Source organism: Meleagris gallopavo, chromosome Z, assembly GCF_000146605.3.
Source record: "Meleagris gallopavo isolate NT-WF06-2002-E0010 breed Aviagen turkey brand Nicholas breeding stock chromosome Z, Turkey_5.1, whole genome shotgun sequence".
NCBI classification, from domain to species: domain Eukaryota; kingdom Metazoa; phylum Chordata; class Aves; order Galliformes; family Phasianidae; genus Meleagris; species Meleagris gallopavo.
Genome location: NC_015041.2, coordinates 12,461,540 through 12,480,970, shown reverse-complemented (window position 1 = coordinate 12,480,970; position 19,431 = coordinate 12,461,540). Strand labels below are relative to the sequence as shown.

The following is a 19,431-nucleotide window of genomic DNA, read 5'->3' as shown; positions in this document are numbered from 1 at the left end:
GGCCAGGTCCCTGTACCTCTCGCTCCTGTCGCGTTTCTGCGTTATGGGCCTGCACCCGGGGAAAGGCGTAATGCTGCATCGTAGCCTCAGCGCGATGCCCCTGCCCCCCTTTTGTGCGCGCACATCTGTGCGTGCGTGTTATCCGTCTATTAATCCGACCGCAGATGGTCTCATCCTTCCTTGCGTTGAAGAAGTCTTAACTCCGGCCTACAGGTTTGAGAAAACATAAACCCAAGGCAAATGCAGCCCGAGGCGTTGTTGATTGGTTAATTTTTAAGGTCCAGGTATCAGCTTCCCTTTTCAATAAATTTAGGAGCTACTCTAATTTGCAGATTTGGAAATATGCAAAAATACGGTTTTAAAAATATTATTTTGATACTTTAATGCTTGGGGGTTTTTTTTGTTTGTTTTTTCAAATTATATACAAGAAGGACATAATAGCTTTGAGGAATATGTTAAAAATTAGTGTTATCTGCTGTTTATTGATCTTTGAAATCTTTCTTTTGCATTTAAAATCTTTGAAAAATCCACAAAGAAAGCAGGCATACCAGAAGTAGATTTACTGGTTTCTCATTAGTCCTTAGAAAATGTGTTTGCGAGGGAGGGAGTTGTCCTTCTTTTTCTTTTCTCTTCTGTCCTTTTCTCTTCTGTCCTTTTCTCTTCTGTCCTTTTCTCTTCTGTCCTTTTCTGTCCTTTTTTTTGTCGCTGTCATGTGAAGTCAGAGTGTAATGTGGAAAGGCATCAGAATTTCCAAAATTGAAAACTTTACCTATATTTCAGAGAAGCAATAAAAATATCTAAATAAGATAGAGTACATACTTTCAAGCATACTTAAAGTAAAAGTGTATTTAAGGTCAAAAAAGTTGCATATTACATGAGAGCACATAGCAATCAAGCAATGTCTAAGAGAAGCTGTTAACAAAACCTTTCCAGAGCACCTGCAGCAGACAAGAATTCCATCTGGATCACGAATTTCACTTCCTACTGCTGGACCAGAAGTTGCAAAACCTCAGATGGCTGTGACTCCTGTGGTAATGTCAAAGTTGTCAGTTAAAGCACCTGAGTTTTATCCATCAGGATACAACCCAAACTTCAGTCAGAACTTTCCAGTAAGTGTTAATCTTCTGTTCTTAGCTTATTGCAATTTACTTCTATGCCTTCTTGAGATCTTCAAGGCTGTCTTCAATGTTTGCCTAAAAAATTCCTGAAATTCACATGATAACCTCCTGAGTCAAGGTAGTGATAATGATAGTGGGTGGGTATTATGGTGTACATGAGTTAGTGTGGGGTGTTTTTCTGAAGTTTGCAGTAGATAACCACATTCCTTGTTGATTACACCAGACATTGATTCCATAAACATCTGAATAAGCTATCTTTTCAGAGTCTGCCTGCGTTGCATTTATGTCTACAATGCTTTTTAAGAAAAAGTTTAGTTGTGCTTTTATGCAGATTTCTCAAGTTTTTGAAGCAAAGATGAAGGCTTAACTTAAACTTCAAAAATATACGAAAACAGTGATGTGATAATAAGCAACTACATTGAGATTAGATTTTGAATAATTAATAGAAAAAAAACTCAAGTTGGATACTAAACATAGAGGTGTTTTCAATTCTTTTTTTCTTATGAGCAAAATCACGTTGCTTGATATTACCTGCTTTGCCAGGTTACTGAATAAAGTGACTCTACTGGAGCTGATGGCCAATATACAACTGTTAGCAAAAAGCCAACGCAACACTCTTCAATTAATGGCTAAGACAGGAGAAAGAGTATTACTTTGCCCCAGTACATTACACGTTTTCTGTGAATACTACATTTCAGTTTCAAGATGCAGAACTGCCATTTAGATTGTCATGCATTTGCATGTGTATAATTGCTAACTCCTGGGGCCAGCAATGTTGCTTTTCAGCTATTCTGCAAAAGCATGTAAGCATGTGGGAGCTCCTCATTGCTATGTTGTAGGAATATATTATAAGTGATCCAGCTTTTAATAAAACCCTAATCAGTGTATACTGTGCATGGAATAGTGATCTTTCATACTGAATTAACTTCATAAACTCAGTTAATCTGCATTAACATGTAAGTTTAGAGTATCTTGTTTCTGCACAGGTTTTACTCGCACGTTTTAAAATCGGAATCAAAGTTTTGAGAAACTTTGATTTCTTTGACTTAGAATTAATGCAACTCAAATTACAAATCACCTTTGTAATGTTCCCAGGAGTTTCTAGACCAGAAAATTCACATTCCTCTTATAAAATACGCAGTGCTTTTGCTATTAAGCATTAACTTTCTTAAGAATAATCTGTTGGTTTATTGTGTTTTAGTAAATTATGGTAACAGCAATGTGTGTCTATATATAATTCAGCCATTTTGTTCATCTCCAGTTAGGCGATGCTTCTGTGCCCCTTCACCTCATACAAACAACTCAAATATGTGACCTTGTACATGCAACATTTCTTATACTTAATTTTTCACTAACTTTGTTGTAAGCTTGATATATGTATGTAATCTGAAGGAGAAAAGGCTTATTCCTAAAAAGTCTGAAGAGAAATCAAACTGATGATAAATTGTAAGTGTCTGAATGGAAATGTTGTGAGTACATGTTAGGTACGGGAAAATGGCATTTGGCCCAGTAATTGAAACAGCCTGAGAGCAGGTTTGGCTAATGGATCTTCCCTATAAACTTCCTGATTTTTAAATTTATGTAAATCAGAGGGTTATTTGCTGTCTGCCTTGCCTGTTCATTGTTAGTTCTTTAAGTTTATGAACTGACTCCTAGTAGAAGAGAGGCAAACTGCTGATTTTCGGATGAGTTGCACATCCTTTTTCATTGTGAATAATAACATAAAGAGAAGGAATTAGACTGAGAAATCACTGAAATTAATGGAAAGCTTCTATTTGACTTTCATGGCTTTGAATCATAAATTTGTAGCAAATGTGTAAATGTACAGCCTTCTGTTTGCCAGCTACTATTTAAAAATAGCCAAAAGGAATTTGCTTTATTTTCATTTAGTTGATATAGCGTGCTGTATTCCCTGTTAAACCTTAAAGTCTGCCAGTAAGAAATATGACTTAAATCTAGAAGTTACTGAACTAAATCTTCAGTTTTTAAAATATGCTATTACTAGTTAGTTACATTACAAAATACATTCTTCCTATACTATTGCTCTCATGTACTTGCACTGTAATCATCCCGTAACTGTATTAAAATGTTAAATTCATTTTTGAGTGAACAAAATTAGCAGTCTTCTGTTTCATCACTGAGAGCATAAACACTGGTTAAGTATTATTGTGCTTGCTCCTTCTTTCTTTAGGGAGCAGGTGTGTTTACTGTCTGCTTTTTAACTCAGTAACTGCAAATTAATGCAATACCACTTAAGAAGAAATTAAACAGAACTATTTATCTTTGATCCATTGCCAAAAAAATGCAGCTTCACTAGCTTTAGAAAATCAGTTTTCCTGGCCTAAGTTTATGCATAGGAATACTTTACTGCATTTATTATATTTCTGTATTTTCTCCCTCTCTTGCTTATTTTGGAGCACAGTGGCACTCTCTGTAAGTGCAAAATATTTTGTTTCCAATTTCCAGTTACTTTTCCTTCTACAGTTCATTTATCTGCAGCAGAGTATGCGTGCACAGGAAGAAAGGGTTTTGAGTCTCAATTAGGTAGTTCTATTTTTAGAAGGTATACTTACTCGTTAGCTTGTTGATCTTATATCCATTTTAGCAAACTGTGTAATTTGGTTGTTCTTTGTTTTGTGTTATTCTTTATTTCTTTTTTTAGTTTATTGGCATGCTTGTCTGAGAGACCCTAGTCTCTGTAAAAGCATGTTACTTAGTTCTTCTCATAGCACTACTGAAGTACTGATGTTTATGCTCTCTAAAAATATTTGTGAACCAGGTACTAAGAATTGTTACCCCGCATGCCAAGCATCAGGAGTTACTGGTAACTAAGGAGAGTATGGTTGCTTCTGAAGCTGGCAAGTGTAACAATTCTAGGTTCTTTTTAAATATTACATTTTTTCATTGCTATAGGATTCTTCCTTTGAAGATGGATATGGTGGCTATCTGACTTTGGCAGAATATGTACAAGGCTTCCTAAACCATCTCACTGAACACCCAGGTTGTTTTGAAACTGAAATAGAGCAGTTTGCTGAAACGCTGAATGGCTGGGTCATTACAGATGAAGCTTTGCAAGAGCTTGTTGATCTCATCTATCAGCAGGTAGCTTGTGTATTCTGTTTTATATCATGGATTGGATGCCTTTTGTTACTTAGTGTCCAAGATATGCATAAAAGTGTTATTTGTTATGTAATTGTATCTGTGTAGCATTTTAAAGATTTTGCTTGATACGCTGTAACGATAGCTCGAGTTATAATTAAACAACTGGAGCTGGAGCTCAGAAACATCTACATGGACACAGGCAGGTACTGAATGTTCTGGCCAAGGCTCTTCACACCCTCAGCAGCTGCAGCAGACTTCATTTCTTGCAGAAGACTCCTATTTTTTTTTGCTGTTGGAAAAGCTGATGCTTCAGGCAGCATGGATTTCCCTGGCTTGTGGCAGTAACATTTCCCTAATCATCACCAGACAGTTGTTGGTGGACTTGCCGTGCTTCTTCAATCTCCTCTTGCTTGCCAAGTCACTTGTGTCTGAAGCTCATTCATTAAGGTAGTGAGAGACTTTAGAAAATCTTGCTCTTGTCCTGTAGAAGCCACCCGTTAAAAGTATCTAAGCATTATGAAGAATATGAATTGTCCCCCTCTACTCTTGACTAATTGATAAGTTTACAATTTCTGAGTTGCCTTTATGGTGTATCCTTATCTTCTAGGTTACTTGCTAAATTGCAGTTGCAGTGCTTAATTAAAGGAGTCATCTTTGAGTTGCTGTATTTACATAGCAGGTATCAAAGTAAGTCTTAAGCCACGTCTGAGTAATATGTTTTGATTCTTTCCTACAGAATATATTCATAGAATTATAGAGTGCCCTGGGTCAAAAAGGACCACAAAGATCATTCAGCCCCCCTGCTATGTGCTAATGTGGGACACCAACCACCAGACCAGACTGCCAGAGCCACTTCCAGCCTGGCCTTGAATGCATCCAGGGATGGGGCATCCACAGCCTCCTTGGGCAACCTGTTCCAGTGTGTCACCACCATCTGAGTGAAAAATTTCCTCCTAATATCTAACCTACGTCTCCCATTTTAGTTTTAAACCATTCCCCCTTGTAGTATCAATGTCAACCCATGTAAACAGTTATTCCCTCTCCTGTTTACATGCTCCATTCAAGTATTGGAAGGCCACAATGAGATCTCCCTGGAGCCCTTCTTCTCCAAGCTAAATAAGCCCAGTTCCCTCAAGTTTTCCTCACAGGAGAGGTACTCCAGCCCTCTGATCATCTTAGTGGCCCTCCTCTGGACATGTTCCTAGACCTCCTCATCTTTCTTGTGCTTAGGGCCCCAGTCCTGGATGCAGTACTGCAGATGGGGCCTCACAAGAGCTGAGTAGAGGGGGACAATTAATATTCTTCATAATGCTTAGTTACTTTTAATTACTTGAAATCTTAAACAACTAACTAGTCACCTCTGTATATATCACCCTTCAGGAAATACACTTTTACTCACAGGCTTTGTTCACTGTTGGTCTAATAGTAACTAGGTCCAGTCCCATTAATGGCCATGGAAATGAGGACAGAGACCTTAAACTGAACTCTGCACTAATTGGGGAAGCCATTGGAGAGAACAGTTGAATCACTTGAATCCAAGCAAATGAACTGTTGTTCCTGTCATTTGGGCTTGCTACAGAGAATGTAGTCACACTGGGGCTTGCTATTAATTACACTGGGTGTCTCCCACTTCGCTGAGTTGATTGCTTTCAAACACTTGAAGAACATGAGCAACTCTTATATTCCTCATCTAAGTGCAGATACTTGCAGAATTTTTACTCTGAAATATTCTGGACTATGTAGAAGCTGCATGACTGGTTGGTTTTCATACAGGACTCAGTCTTGAGTTTTTTATTATCATACAGTTTTCTTATACAACTGCCAAATGAGTACTGTGTTTGGCAGTATCTTTTTCTCATCCTCTATTTGAGTACCTGGCTGACATTGAATAAACAACAAAAGTATTCAGTATAATTTTACTGAAAGAAAAAAAAAATTCATCTAAATAACAAACATTTGTATGCATTAAATAAACTGACTCACATTTAATGCAAACCTTTAATTTTGTCACCTCATCTCCTAGTTTAGAAGAGGTCTGGTATTGTGGTTGGCTGTTGCTTTGTCAACTGAAAATTGCTGAGTGTAACAATCTGAAACATAAGTTTATGTGGGAAGTGAAATTCATCCCAGTGTGTTTTTGTTTCATGTTTCGATACTAGTCCTAACTTATCGCAAAATTTTTATTACATTGCCAAAGTGCTTTTGTATGTATGTGCTTCAGTGATACTAATTAAATTCAGTTGAGAAGATCTGTAGATAGTAGATCTATTTAAGGAAAAGGCTAAAATGAAGGAAGAGGAAAGAAATCCTGTGCAGTTCTCCCTTCTTTTGAGGGTCAGGTATCTCAGGCAATCTATAAAGATTAATCATCTACTTCCCTCTGTTCTTCCTAATTCATTTACGTATATAACATTCCTTGTCATGTTGTACTCTTTCCCTAGGCATACTCTACTGCCAAATGTAGATTCTGGAACAGATAGCTCTGAAATTGCATTTGTGTGGGATTATTTTTGTTTAATCATTCCTTGCTCTTTGAAAAAGTGCATGTCCCTGAAGTAGTCTTAATGCCCTCTTTGGATTTATTTTACCTTTTTTTATAAACAGCTTGTAAGTAAGTTTTAGACACTTTCCGGAATAGGTTACAGTGGAAAACTAGAGTTGAATACTCATGGTGAAAAGCCACAGAATCATCTGTAGTGAATGTTTGTGTTCTGAAATGCACATAGCAAAGTGTTGAAAATTAATGCACCAAATAATAATAATTAATCTTCTCAGTGATCCAATCAACTGTTGTTAAACATCATTTTCTAAAATTATTTTAAAGGTATTTCCTAATAACCTAATCATTACCTGTACAAATAATTGTTTGTTCACTTTTATTTTGAAAGGCCACATCTGTTCCAAACTTTTCCTACACGGGAGCAAGGTTATGTAACTATTTGTCTCACTGTCTAACCATTAGTCCACAAAGTGGGAACTTCCGACAGTTGTTACTTAAAAGGTGAGTATCAGTGTGTCCTTTTAAGACCTATTACCTCCTGTGACTGAGTTATGTGTTGTCTTCTTTTGTATGTAATTCTTAAATTAGCATCCAAAGAAGTATGTATTTAAAATAGAAAGATTTTAAATTGAGAGCTATTGAGGCAGAGGTACATACTGGATATTGAATATATACACACTTTATTGTTTTAATACAAGAACAGGACTCAGTTCAGGTTCTCTTTTTTGAACTCAGTACCAAATTATAGAGTGAATTTGAAAGCTAGTCAACTTCAAAAGTATCCTAAAAATTTACGTAAGTATACCGACTTTCTTTGTCCTGTCCTTGTTCTTTGACTCTTACTGGGACTTGGTTTTTTTCCCTGAATTACTTAACTGGCTGAACTTGCTGTGTAAAGATTTTTCATTGATCATCTAAGTTGCTTTTGCTGTGTAAAGCTTGTTCATTGATCAGCTAGGTCACTTTACATACATTAAATAGATGCATAAAATGCAGAATGATCCGCAGTTTTCAGAAATCTGGGGGATTACAGTTCAATGATTAGACGTTGTAGATCACATGATGCAACATCTTTTAAGTGAATGTGTCTCCTTTAAAATCATAGTGTATGACATTTGAAGGATTAATACGTTTTACTTCAGGAGTGTTTAAAAATAATCCTTTTCTCTTTAAGGACTTCTGGCTTTTTAAGTATAAGGCTTAATTTAAAAGTTTCACTTAGTACATGGATATTTACAAGCAAAAGCATAGTAAGCTTTAAAGATCATCAAAATGAATTTCTTGAAATCGGGAGCAGTACCTTATGGAAAAGCTGAAAATACTTCGTTGTTGTCCTTGTTGCAAAGGAGATAACCTTTTCTTCCTGGTGACACTACAAATCATCATTTTTATCTTGTCTTAATTGAACAGTTTGAATTGTTTCTTAAATGAATAGTATAATGAAGGAAATCCCTGGTAATAGCGATTGTTGGTTTTAAAACCAACCCGGTGATAAAATTAGCACCCTAAAAATGCAAATTTGAGGTTGCTTATGCTTTTGCATCTACTATGGATGAAATTGGGATGGAGTGAGGATGAAAAGGCTAACTATATGAATACATATTCTCTTTCTCAGCCTAAATTTATACGTAAAATGTGATATCTCAACTCCTAAAATTGTTCAGTTTTCTCAAACATTTCCCAGTCCATTTCTTAATCTCAGTGCATAGGTATTGAGAATACATTGGAGGTTGTCATGTTTTCCTTTTATTCTGAACTGGTTTTAAGCTGCTGTGTAAACTAGTGCTATCCTTGACACGCTGATCAAAGACTAAAATATTGTGTCCTGCCGTATTACCTCTAGTTATAAATGCTATTAAATGTATTCAGCTTACACCAGCTATAACTAAGTTACGCATAGCTGTCATTTAAAATTGTGGCATAAAGAATTTATCAAGTAAGTGTAAAGGCATACATGGCAATGTGAGCACTACTAAAATGGCAAGAAGCATTTCAGTACCTCTTGTATTTCTGTTAACATTTAGATACCTGTGTTAAACTTGCATTCATATTGTATTAGGTGTATTTTTGTCTTCAATATCTCAGTGCTTGAAACCGCAATCACCTCATCATAGTTATTTACTGAGGACAAAAAAACCTTTTGCCTTTGTGAAGTCCTTTCATTTCCTTCAAAAATCATGCTTTCCAAGATTGAACATGGAACAGTTTTATCACAGTTCATAAGTTCTTACCACTTAGTACTAGATCAGTGGCACATTGTATGTGTTGGGGTGCTTACAGACAATAGTAATGTGATTTTGTTTAATGTTTTCAGGTGTCAAGCAGAGTTTGAAAACAGAGATGAAGCTGCAAAAGGAGATGAGGCTACTCAAAAACAATTTCATGCCTTTGTATTGTTCTTAGGTGAACTTTACCTTAACCTAGAGGTAGGAAGAAAGTTATTTTTCACATGGTTCTTCATTAATTTTTGTTGTGTTTAAGCAAATACTGAAATGAAAGGCATCGTTTGAAGTATTGTTTGTTGCTTTTTTATGTAGAAGTGAATAAGCCAAAAAATTTAGAACATTTTGTGTGACAAAGAAACAAGCAAAAATAGGCAGGATCATCGAAAGAAAAAAAGTGTATAAAGACACCTTTTTTAAAAAAAGCAAAAGAGTTCATTAAAAGAACCAACCATAGACTACCTTTCCTAAAACTTGTCTGATCTTACCCATTTTTTTGTTGGAAAATTTGGAATGAAGTTTTTTAATATTTTCTTTCCTTTTGCAAAGCCTTCAGATGTTAAAATCTATCAAAAGCAGATTCGGCCACTGGCTGGAGCTATTAAATGCTTGAAGAAGGGATGGGGATTTCAAAATGAGCAATTAGAAATGGAGAGCTTTATTGGGATTTCTTCTTAAGGTTTGAATCCTTGGCTTATCCATGAAGCACCTAGTCTTTTCTTTAGATCAGTTTTTTCTATCTGTAGTGCATACATTCATATTTTTTTGTACAAGAAAACCTTACTTGACTCTTACACCTGTGAGTTCAGCAAAGTCATCAGCTTCTGTAATATGCTTGACAGTTTTTTTGTTTTTTTTTTTTTTACTGGAGTATTTCAAAGATGATCTAATGAGATGCTATAAAAATGTTGTTCTATCACGAGGAAAGAAAACAATTCTTCAATTCTTCCATTTTTGTACACAAGTGGGCTTTGAAATATACTTCTTGCTTTCTGGAAGTAAAAAGGAATCTTTACAGGAAGTATGGGGGAAGAGGGAGCTGTCCAGTTTTGTGGAGTTACCCCCCCTTATTTTTAAACAATTTTCTATAATTTTAAAATACATGAAGAATGCCTTACAGAAGTAAGTTATTACAGCTGTAGGAAGAACCTGAGATTCCAAGAGTTTAGGATGATGCAGACTATTTGCCAAGCATCTTGCATTTTTTCTCATTAATTTAGTAACAAAAAAGAGAAAGCTAGAAATGCATTCTTATGCTTAGGTTAGATTTGTAAGAATATCTTTCAGTCTGTGTTCTAAAATAGTTGTGCTAGTTGGTGAATTCTTCCAACTGAAGAGTTAAACTACATTAATTACCAAGTAATTAACTGTGTTAATCACACAGCATTTAAGAGAGAAAATATAACTAATTTCTGAAACTTAAGTCTTTTAAATATTTTGTTAATGTCTTGCAGATTAAGGGAACAAGGGGACAGGTAACACGAGCCGAAATTCTTCAAGAAGGCCTTCGAGAATTACTAAATGCGCTTTTCTCTAATCCTGTGGACAGTAATTTGATATGTGCTGTGAAGCTGCTGAAGGTGAGAGTAGTTGTAAATGAAAAAAAAAAAAGAAATTTTGTAAGTAAGGACAAAATTCATCGGCACTGTTTCTTTATGTAATTGTGTATACATCATACTGTAGTTGAAATACAAATATTTGGATGCTTTGATTTTTCTTCATATGGGGTAAGTATATAGGGTGCATATAATGGGAAGTGAAGAGAACGACATCCGGTCATCTATGGTTCCTACTGTTGAATCCAAGTGGGGGGCTGGAATGGAGAGAGAGAGAAAGAGAGAGAGAGAGAGAGAGAGAGAGAGAGAGAAAATAGGAGAAAAAAAAAGCAGGGAAAGTGAAAGAAAAGTCAAGGGAAAACCTATGTCTTCATGCCAGAGGCCAGATGTATTCCTTGGTAACAGATTTGATATCTAGGCTAGCAGAGGTATCATATCACAATTCCTTTTACAGACCAGTGATGTGATATAGAGAGATTTACTATCATGGGTAAGTAGAAGTTCAGAATTGGTTGGGTGACAGGAGAGAGGTTAGTTTTCTATTCAGCATAAACATCAGTGGAGTTGAGTAACTGTCATTTTTGGGTATCTTCGATGTGATGTTTTTCTATGCCCTGTGAATGGTTGAGCTGAATACCTCAAAAGAGAAACGCATTGCATAAAGTCAGTGGATTGAGCTTCTGTAATGCATAGAGTGAATGCAGCATGTTTTATGGAATCCTTATCATCAGAAAGATGAGAATTTTTGCTTCCTTTTCTTTTTTTAAGTGCTTGACGGTTGGGAAGAGAAAATGGAGCGGTTTTGGATAAGTGGAAGAATATTACTTTTAAAATCCCTGATAGATAAGGAAATGTTTGCTTAAAGCATTTTATTTCTGAGATAATAGATGTATCTCAGCTTTGAGAGTGATGAGGGAAACCAAACTGCAATAGAGGAAATGTGTACGGGCTTTTATGCCTTACATTGTCAGTTACACAAAATGAGAGGAAATGTGTATGGGCTTTTATGGCTTACATTGTCAGTAACATGAAGCGTACTTTTTGATTAATAGCATTATGAACTTGAGCAAATTAAAAAAAAAGTTAAATACTAGTGAAAAGTATTAAAATGCAAGGCTGCAAACAAGGGCAATAGAATTGAAGCCAAAGAGTAAGCAATCCCCTCAGGTCTTTTGCCACTTTTGCTGTGGGAGAAAACAGTACTCAACTTGAATAAATTGTAGGGTTTGGGGCATGCTTTCTGTTTTGAAAAATACTGAGATCTACCACTTTTGTTTTCTTGGGGTTTTTTTTGTTTGTTTGTTTGTTTCAGCAAAATGTTCTATCATATATCAAATCCTACTTTATTATCTGAATGTTACAGAACCTATTATGTTGACAGTTTCTTAAAGTTTTCAGTAATTTGCTTTTTAAAAAGATGTACTCATCCCTTGTCTTTAGTTGACAGGCTCAGTTTTAGAAGATGCTTGGAAAGAAAAAGGAAAGGATGATATGACTGAAGTGATTCAGAGAATTGAAAATGTTGTATTGGATGCAAATTGTAGCAGGTGAAAAGATAAATTTGTTCCTTGTTTGGTTTGTTTTACTAAACAGAAAAGCTTGAAAATCCTCAAGAGTACTGAACATGTCCAAAACATGCCTTCACTAAAAAACTTTCGTTCACCAAAATTGAGGTCTTTTTGGGTAACTTTGTAACTAGTATGTAGTATTTTTCAACTGCTAGTCTTGGGATTTTTTTGTTTGTTTTTATTCTCTATCTTAATAGATGTGATTAATGACATTTATGTCTTGAAATCTCTCTTAAGTGCTTTAGGCTTTAAAAGCAAGTATCAGTGTAATGATGATGATACCTCCTCATTCATACTTTTAAACCAGAATTTAAGCCTTAAATATGGTATTTAAATCACTGTAATTGAAGGTATAAAATGGAATACAATTGTATAGGTTCTTTTTTTTCCTTCTTGGACGTACGTTTTTTGCAAGGTCTTACTACAGGCTGCAGAAAGTAGAGGAAACAACTGAAGATACTTTTTTCCCCTCTCAGTAAGAACTCTTCTCCGTGAACTTTCTTCAAAGAAGAAAACAACTTCTCTTATTTTAGGGAAGTAAGGAGAGGTGATACTTAATATATTGGAGACCTTAATTTTGCCCCATTGAGTACAGAATTTCAGTTTGAAGTAGGGGGCTAAATTCAGAAGCCTAAACTAGATGTTTGATTATCGTTCACCCACCCTCCTCTCTGTTCTCCCCACTATATTATCCTTTTACAAGAAGATGTGTTACACTAGTTGTGTTGCAGATTTGTTATATTGAGAAAAACTATAGCAGTTTCTATTTAATATGGACTCCTACATCAACACAGAGGAAGTGGAGAGAGTGAGTACCTCTTAATTGACATACAGAGTATTTAGATTTGCTGGGGGGGGGTGGGAGCGGGGAGGGATGAGGGGCAGGGAATGGGGAGAAGACTCAAAATTACTTGTAGGTTGGAACAAATTTTTGGTTATTTTTGGAGCTTATTCTGTGAGGTATCCATCTAGTATTTGTAGGATAACAGATGCCCATTTCCTTGCTTAGCAAGAGAACATTCTAACTTCTATGGTGTTCCTGTTTGGTATTACCAGAGATGTGAAACATATGCTTCTGAAACTAGTAGAACTGCGATCAAGTAACTGGGGTAGAGTTCTTGGAACTTCTTCACATACAGAAGCTACTCCTGAAAATGATCCAAACTATTTTATGGTAAGAATGTACTTCAGTTCCTTAATTTAACAAGAATTTAATTTGATTCATAGACATCTATATTGCTAAAAACTTCAAACAACTGCTTCTTTGAATGTATGTGATTTTTTTCTGTAACTTTATCCGTAGAATGAGCCAACATTTTACACTTCTGATGGCATTCCTTTCACTGCAGCAGATCCAGGTACATCCTGTTTAATGTATACCTTCTTTAATAAGTTGTAATTAATTGTAGTCTTGCCTAAGTACACATGAAGTTCTTTGTAAAATATCTGAAACTCTTGAAATTTAAAAGGCAAAATTATGTATGAATTTCTGGCTTTGAATTGTACAAAACATCCCTTACTCAGGGTTTAGAAACTGAAGATATTTGAAATCAAGGATATGTATTTTAGTTCAAAGTATTCCTCAACACTTGGTCTCTTTTAAGGCCAGAAAACTTAGTTTTATACACTGTTAGAATCATGGAATCATTGCTGGATTGGAAAAGATCTTCTAGATCATCAGTTCACTAAATTATGTCCCTTACTGTCTAGCACTTGTTTTCTAACATCTGGATACAGCATAGTATGGTGTCATTTGAGATGAAGGTATCTGTGACTACCTTTACAGTTCTGTGGGATGATGGCTATTATTCTTTGTTTGGTTGATGTCCTGAAAAAACGCTGTACTAGATTTTTTTTTTCCCTACTGTTTCATTCCATTTATGGTTTCATTAAATAAGCTACTTTCAAACTGTGTAGATAATTGTTAATTTAAAGGACTAATCTCACTGTATATATCTCCATCTGGTTTTTTACTATGTCAGATTACCAAGAAGAATACCAAGAGCTGCTTGAAAGAGAGGATTGGTTCCCAGATTATGAAGAGAACGGAACAGATTTATCAGGAGCTGGAGATCTGTATGTTTACTTCTAGAAAACTTTCTTAAAGATAACTTTCTAGATACTAGTTGTTCTTACTGCAAACTTAATAATGCCATCTTGACAAAAATTAAATAATGACTATTGCTCAACCCTACAATAGAAGTTAAATATTTGTTATGGTATATGTTGGATTGTAATCACACAAGTTCAAAACAAATATTTATCCTTCTGAATATTGTAATGAAGTTTCAGTTATTTCTGAACAGGTGCAAACTTTGCTTGTGTTTTTTTCAGCATTAAAAAAAGGGAAGCAACTGAGCTTCAAGCATTGTGAGGCAGCCTGAGCTGACATACACTGAGTTGTGTATATGTCACAGCTAGAGATTATGACAATAGTCAGCCTTTCACAGAGGAGGTTGCTAAGTTTTTCTCTTAAGCATAAATTGTATTCCCCAGTCACATGGCTGTTAAGTATTTTTGTAAAACACAAAAAGCAACCTCATAGCAAAGGAGGAAGCAGTAAATGAGAATATAGTCTGATTTTCTGATATTGGTTTATAAGAACCTAATTGGAAGCCACTAGAAAGAATAGGGTCTAAAAGAAATTACTCTTGAGTTTTGTAGTCATCTTGTTGAAAGAAATTTGAATCTAAAAAGTGTTAGCTTCGTGTTTGATAAGAGTTCTGGCCTGGATCAATATTTTTCTTAGTAAATTAAAAGACTTGGATGGAAGCTAGCTGAGAATACTTGCAGAAATTGCGGGATGAACATAAATTAGAGATGCCATCAGGAATCAACAGGCTAATATTTGAAGTAAAAATACCTTTTTGAACTAATGTGCTTGTAAGACCAAATTAAATGCAAAATGAAGACAGCACTTTTTTTTTTTTTAAAAAAAAGCGTATCTGAATGTGGAAGACTGTCTCAGCCTCTATGAGAACTGACTTCAGAACTATCTTTGCTGAAAGCTTAAGGAAAGCTTATGCAAGTGTATAGTATTGATCCTCTGACAGCTATTCCTTGCAGCTTTCATGAAGGAAACGGGGTATCTGTGCATCTACACTACTACAAGAGAAAGAGGACTGATTTTTTTTTTTTAAGGCACAGTGCTCAAGAAATTTTTTTTAATATATATTTCCCTGACAGTGATTTTGTGTGAAACCTAACATTTCTGGCTCCAGTACAGATAAGAGGCCAGGCTGGGATGTGGCTCTGGGCAGCCTGGTCTGGTGGTTGGCGACCCTGCACATAGCAGGGCGCTTGAAACTAGATGATCTTTGTGGTCCTTTTCAACCCAGGCCATTCTATGATTCTATGAAGATATGTGATTTCCTTCTTTGGAACTCATGCACAGAAGATGATAACTTCAAACAACTGCACACTTGCTGAGAGTCATTAGCTGCTGACTTTTTAAGAATTACATACCCATCCTATCATACACAGAATGGCTTGGGTCGGAAGGGACCTTAAAGATAAACTAGTCCAACTCCTCTGCCATAAGCAGGATTGCCATCCAGTACCTCCGGCTGCCCAGGGTCCCAACCAACCTGGCCTTGAACTCCTCCAGGGATGGAGCATCCAAAACTTCTCTGGGCAGCCTGTTCTTGTGCCTCACCACCCTCCAAGTAAAGAATTTTCTCATACTATCCGATGTAAATCTCTATCATTTTAGTTTAAAACCATTTCCTCTTGTTCTGTACTATCAAAGCATGTAAAAAGTTGGTCTTCCTCCTGTTTATAGCTCCCTCTTGAGCAATATGGTCTCCCTGAAGCTGCATCTCCTACAAGCTGAATAAGTCCACCTCCCTTAATTTTTTTCAAAGGACAGGTAGTCCAGGCATCTGATCATCTTTGTGGCCTCCTCTGGATGTGCTCCAACAGCTCCACATACTTCTTGTTCTGAGGGCCTTAGGCCTGAACACAGTACTGTGGGTGGGGCCTTACAAGGGCAGACTAGAAGGGAATAATCACCTCCCTCTGCTGAGCACCTCTCTTTTTGTAGAATCATTTTTATAGAACCACTGAGGTTGGAAAAGACCACTAAGATCATCTAGTCCAATAATCATCTCCTCACCATCATGCCCATTAAAGTATGTTCCTTAGTGGCAACAGCTACCTTGCTTTTGAAAACCTCCAGGGACAGCAGAAAGTTGGGAAGACTTCCTGGGAAGCCTGTTCTCCTTCCTGACCGCTCAGAAGAAGCTTTTCCAAATATCCAATTTGAGCTTCCCCAGGTGCAACTTAAGGCCATTACCTCTCATCCTGTTACGAGTTACTTGGGAGGAGATGCTGATCTCAACCCTGCTACAGTCAGCTTTCCATTGATAAGGTCTCCCCTGCACCTCCTCCAGACTAAACAATCCCAGATCCTTCAGCTGCTCCTCAGAAGACCCTTCACAGCGTTCATATCTTTCTCTGGACACGTTCCCAGGCCTTAATATCTTTCTTGTAGTTAGGAAACCAAAACTGAATGCAGGACTTCCTTCCAACTTGGTGTTATCTGCAAATTACCCGAGCGCTTACTCAAGCTCCTCAATGCAGCTTAGGATGCAGTTGGCCTTCCAGCCGCAAGCACGCAATGCTGGCTTGTATCCCTTTTTCTGTCCACTAGAACCCCCAAGCCTGTCTCTGCAGGGCCACTATCAGTTAGTTCTTCCAGGCTGTACATGTCTGGGATTGCCCTGACCCAAGTGCAACTCTTTGCATCGAATCCCACTTCTCAAGCTTGTCAAGGTCCTTTTGAGTGACAGCTCTTCCTTAAGGAACGTTTGGATTTTGTGTTGAGGGACATGGTTTAGTGAGAACTATTGGGGATAGGTGGATGGTTGCACTGGATGATCTTGTAGGTCTTTTCCAACCTTGCTCTTTCTGTGATTCTGTGATTCATGTGAAGACTTGCACAGAATCCCACTGTGTGTGTAACTGATCAAGATGCTGAAGAGCACCACTCCCAAAGCAGATTCCTGAGGGAGACCACTCATTACTGGCCTCCACCTGGAAAGCCATTGACCACAACCTTCTGGCTACGACCATCCCATCAGTTCGTTTTCCACTGGATAGCCTACCCTTCAAATCTATCTCTTTCCAATTTAGAGATAAGGGTATCTTGTGGGACCATATCAAATGCCTTGCAGAAGTCTAGGGAGGCAGTGTCAGTTGCCCTTGCTTTGTCTGCTGATGCCATGATTATAGAAGGCCACCACATTGATCAGGCGTGATCTGCCCTTGGTGAAGCTGTGATGGCTGTCTCAGATCACCTCCTCAGCTCACATGTAACTTCACATATCTTCCAGGAGACTGTGTTCCATGGTCTTCCTGCTAGCTGTGGGGAGAATGAAAGCTGTTAAGTGATCCCCATCAGTTTTCAGTGCTGTTTTGAAATTCTGTGTTAGTCTTCACTCTTTGCAATACTGATTATTATTAACGGAATCCAGTCTTTATGACAGGTCTTTCCTGGAGAAGAAAAAAAAGGGGGCAGGATATGATTTAATAAAAGGTACTATAATACAAATGCAAAAGAGATGAATTAAGAGTGCCTTCTTATGTGTATCAGCAATTCGGAATATAGGTTGTCCATATAATAACTTTTTCCAGCTCACATCCAAACGTGATAGTTGATGTACTGTTTGAACTAGGACATTGACTAACTGAAGATGATGCTAATTAACCTTTTTTTCAAAAAGATTAGCACAAATTCATTGTGAAATTTTGGAAAAAAGTTGTTTTAAATTGTATTACCCACTTTTTCTGTCATCCAAGATACTTCTTTAACCTAGTAGGCAACATGATATGATCTAAAATGGTGTCAAACAATGTAATGATTTGTACCTGTCTGTGCTGCTTAGAGGCTTTTATTTACTCTCCATGCCATTGTTTTTTTTCCTCTTCATCCCCTTTTAATTAATGTTACAGTTAACAACTATTTGTAAAGGTCTGATTTATTCTTGACATCTATATAAATATTTCACCAACATACTGTTGCTGAAAATGTATACTTAAGCTTACTTTTGGTGTTGTGTTATTTTGTAGATATTTTGATGACATTGATGATGAGATGGATCCAGAAATTGAAGAAGCGTATGAAAAATTCTGTCTAGAATCAGAACATGGGAGAAAACAGTGAGAAGTTACACATAAATATTAAATATGTTTGTTAAAGCAGTTTAGGTATGGTTAGAGTGTAAGGGGATGCATAAATTGAAACATTTGTACCAAAATAAGAAAGTTGAGTTTCTCCAACAACTGAAGATACAGTTTCACTTTTGTTAAACAGAATCTGCCAAAAATTGTAATCATATGCCCTGTATCTTAAAATGTTCTGTATATATCATAGTTTATTTTATGTACAGGTATACGAACAATGTTTTGGCTGCAATAAAAATTCATCTTAAAAATATCGTAATGGAAATTAAATTTTAACTAAAGCGGAACTGTCCCATGAAATTTCTCTTGTGGGAGAAAGGAGAAGAGTTTGATCTTTTAATTGCTTGCTTCTAATATGCAGTAGAACTCTCCCATCTCTTTTATCATATGCAAGCTATCCTTTTTTTGTTGATTTTGTTTGTTTTGTTGCTTTTCTTTTTTTATTGCTAAGGAGAGTATGATCCAAATACAGATTATCTCTAGATCTCAATCATGGAATCATGAGAAGTAGTTTGTGAAGATCTTGTGTTTTGTGGGTTGTTTTGTGGGGGATATCTATATATATATATACATATATATATATATACACCTTTTTTTCTTTGTTTCTTCCCTCTTTCCTCTACACTTTTGCGTGAAGTCTGGACACATTAACATGAAATATGGGGATATTGTGAAAAACTAAGCTGTATTTTATAAGTCAGGTGCTTTCAAGATCTGTGGTTCAGATAAGCTTATTTCTAACTTTTACAAGCAAAAACTATCCTTTAAATAATTTGCCGTGTTCTTCAAGACTACATGAATATAGTTATGGTTTAACCAGTGCTCCTCAAGAGTATGTGCAGTGCTCGATATATTTTTGAATGTATCTAACATGTCTAATCTTCTGGCAACACTTGTAATTTTCTCCATTCTTCTAATTATTTTATATAAGTTGTCTTAATTTTGTAGTTTGAGTATGTTCATGTATTTCATAAATGTTAACATTCTGAAACTGACTGCGCTTTTTTGACTTAATATAATCATGTTAGTCTATAATATTCCATTGTTGGTGTTGTTGCCAAACTCAGTTGTACTGTTTCTTGTTATCTGTTTCTGGTTAGACTAAGTAGAATCCCTTACTACACAAATACACACACATACACACACACACACGTACACACAAAAAAAGAAAAAAAAGGAATA

At 36.3% G+C, this 19,431-nt stretch overlaps 1 protein-coding gene across 1 annotated transcript; it reads left to right on the top strand.

The window, feature by feature from the left end:
• The first annotated feature begins 94 nt into the window (after positions 1 to 94).
• On the top strand, positions 95 to 19,419 carry PAIP1 (poly(A) binding protein interacting protein 1). Its single transcript, XM_019610378.2, has 11 exons — positions 95 to 167; positions 880 to 1,109; positions 4,032 to 4,220; positions 7,109 to 7,221; positions 9,035 to 9,146; positions 10,397 to 10,522; positions 11,939 to 12,045; positions 13,123 to 13,240; positions 13,370 to 13,424; positions 14,049 to 14,142; positions 18,136 to 19,419. The coding sequence occupies exons 1-11, from the start codon at positions 95 to 97 to the stop codon at positions 18,227 to 18,229; spliced, it is 1,311 nt and encodes a 436-aa protein (XP_019465923.2). The 3' UTR covers positions 18,230 to 19,419.
• The last annotated feature ends 12 nt before the right edge of the window (positions 19,420 to 19,431 follow it).

Excerpts from the sequence above, each read along its gene's own strand:
- PAIP1 (XM_019610378.2), top strand. The coding sequence starts at position 95 with ATGCCCCTGCCCCCCTTTTGTGCGCGCACATCTGTGCGTGCGTGTTAT. Across the intron at positions 12,046-13,122 it reads TTGGATGCAAATTGTAGCAG|AGATGTGAAACATATGCTTC; the intron begins GTGAAAAGATAA and ends TGGTATTACCAG. Across the intron at positions 13,241-13,369 it reads ATGATCCAAACTATTTTATG|AATGAGCCAACATTTTACAC; the intron begins GTAAGAATGTAC and ends CTTTATCCGTAG.